The sequence below is a fragment of the Sinocyclocheilus anshuiensis genome, unplaced genomic scaffold (assembly GCF_001515605.1).
Source record: "Sinocyclocheilus anshuiensis isolate Anshui unplaced genomic scaffold, SAMN03320099.WGS_v1.1 scaffold112, whole genome shotgun sequence".
Classification (NCBI taxonomy): Eukaryota; Metazoa; Chordata; class Actinopteri; order Cypriniformes; family Cyprinidae; genus Sinocyclocheilus; species Sinocyclocheilus anshuiensis.
This window is the reverse complement of record NW_015557175.1, coordinates 2,411,942-2,414,175: the sequence shown is the minus strand read 5'-3', so window position 1 is coordinate 2,414,175 and position 2,234 is coordinate 2,411,942. Positions and strand designations below refer to the sequence as shown.

The following is a 2,234-nucleotide window of genomic DNA, read 5'->3' as shown; positions in this document are numbered from 1 at the left end:
TATATATACATACATGCATTTTGTGGCAATTCCTGGGTTACCATTACATATAGACTATTACACTTTTATGCAAATGTTACACTTTTGTGTTTCGGAAGAACAGTTATTTGTGTCTGTGTGTGTGTGTTATGTTTTTTTGTTTTTTGCTAGATACGATAATTATTATTATTATTATTATTTTGGAAGTTGCATTCAAAATATATCTTGAGGGAGCATGTGACCCAGTTTGCATGGGCACGATGTTTCTGAGCGGGGGAATTTCATATTGTTGACATGTTTTGCAGCTTCGGTTTTTCCTCTGATCTTGAGAGCTATTTTTTATTGTTTTGTCCTCAGGTTTCCCAGATCAACGGTTCTGCGCTATTCAAGAAAACAAGATGAGACAACTTGGGAACTAAAAGAAAACTGGTGTTGGGAAGGAGCAGCCTTACGCTGGACAATTCCACTTCATTTCCTCGCCTCCCTGGAGAATAAGCCAGACAGAGCGGTCATCATTCATTTCAAGAGATACTACAGCAACTGACGGTAATGGAGCGGTCTCATCTGAACAACAGCTCTGGCTCTTGGTTATTAGAGGATCCTGTCTGTCCAACCTCCCTTAGCAGCACCACTTTTCTCATCGTAGCATACAGCACCATGTTAGCAGTGGGCCTGGTGGGCAACACTTGCCTGGTTTTAGTCATCACACGACAGAAAGAGATGCGCAACGTTACCAACATCTTCATCGTCAACCTCTCATGCTCTGATATCCTTGTTTGTTTGGTGTGTTTGCCGGTCACCATTATCTACACCCTTATGGATCGATGGATTTTGGGCGAGGCTTTGTGTAAGGTGACGCCGTTCGTCCAGTGTTTGTCCGTAACAGTTTCTATTTTCTCCATGGTTCTAATCGCCTTGGAAAGACACCAGCTCATCATCCATCCCACCGGTTGGAAACCAGTCATCAGACACTCCTACCTGGCTGTCGCGGTTATCTGGATCGTAGCATGTTTTATCTCCCTTCCGTTCCTTTCATTCAACATCCTCACAAACTCACCCTTCCACAACCTCAGTCTTCCCTTCAACCCCTTCAGCGATCACTTCATCTGCATTGAACAGTGGCCATCTGAGGGGAATCGGCTTACTTATACCACAATGCTGCTGCTGTGCCAGTACTGCTTACCATTGGCGCTCATTCTCGTTTGTTATTTCCGCATATTCCTGCGTCTCAGTCGTCGTAAAGACATGGTCGAAAGGGCACGAGGTGGGCGGCAGAAGAAGACCAAAGGCTCAAAGCGAGTCAACGCCATGTTAGCCTCGATTGTAGCAGCTTTCGCCCTCTGTTGGCTGCCACTGAATGTTTTCAACACGATTTTTGACTGGAACCACGAAGTAATTCCCATCTGCCAGCACGATGCTATTTTCTCAGCTTGTCACCTCACTGCCATGGCGTCGACCTGTGTGAACCCAGTCATCTATGGTTTCCTGAACAATAACTTCCAGAAGGAGCTGAAATTGCTGCTTTCCAGGTGCCGCTGCTGGGGACCGCCCGAGATTTACGAGAGTTTCCCTTTGTCCACTGTCAGTACGGGCATTACTAAGGGGTCTATCCTAAGCAATGGCTCTGCTAGCACCTATCAACCACACAAGAAAAACAGTGTGGAACAGAAAGAGACCAATTAAATGGTGTCAAATGTACTACAAGGCAATGTACCTACCTACATTTCACGTTTCTTCAAGAATTCAGAAGTGGCTTGTGAACACTACCAGCTACTCTGAATTTGAGGTTCAGAATCCCAATTTGGACAGTGAAAATCTGTGACATTGTTGCTAAAAGATGTCCACTTGTCTTCTTTTAAACACAGAAATGGGCCGAAACATATTAAGGAAAGGCTTATTGTAGCTGGGCTCTGCAGAGGAGAATTAAGCAATGAGAAATATCATCGCAAATTGCGTTGCTGTTAACCACTGCTAAAATGACTATGGCCAGTTAAACATGCTGGTTTTGAGGCTATTATATGGTGAGTTCTCAATGGCACAGAAAGCCATTTTTACCAGTTAGAGCAAGGTTCTCTCTGAGAGATTTTATAATGAAATACTGAGTGGAGGAGGCCTTTTCTTCTCATTGTCTTTGTCCAAGGTATTCTTGTGGAAGGTAACCGCTAAAGAATTTGACTATTTCGGCTCTTTTCACTGTTAAAGTGATAGTTCGCCTAAAAATAAACATTCTGTCATCATCACTCATGTTGTTCCAA

At 43.8% G+C, this 2,234-nt stretch overlaps 1 protein-coding gene across 1 annotated transcript; it reads left to right on the top strand.

Annotated features, from left to right (window-relative positions):
* The first annotated feature begins 381 nt into the window (after nucleotides 1–381).
* On the top strand, nucleotides 382–1,692 carry LOC107678390 (neuropeptide Y receptor type 1-like). Its single transcript, XM_016473630.1, has one exon. The coding sequence runs from the start codon at nucleotides 529–531 to the stop codon at nucleotides 1,660–1,662; it is 1,134 nt and encodes a 377-aa protein (XP_016329116.1). The 5' UTR covers nucleotides 382–528; the 3' UTR covers nucleotides 1,663–1,692.
* The last annotated feature ends 542 nt before the right edge of the window (nucleotides 1,693–2,234 follow it).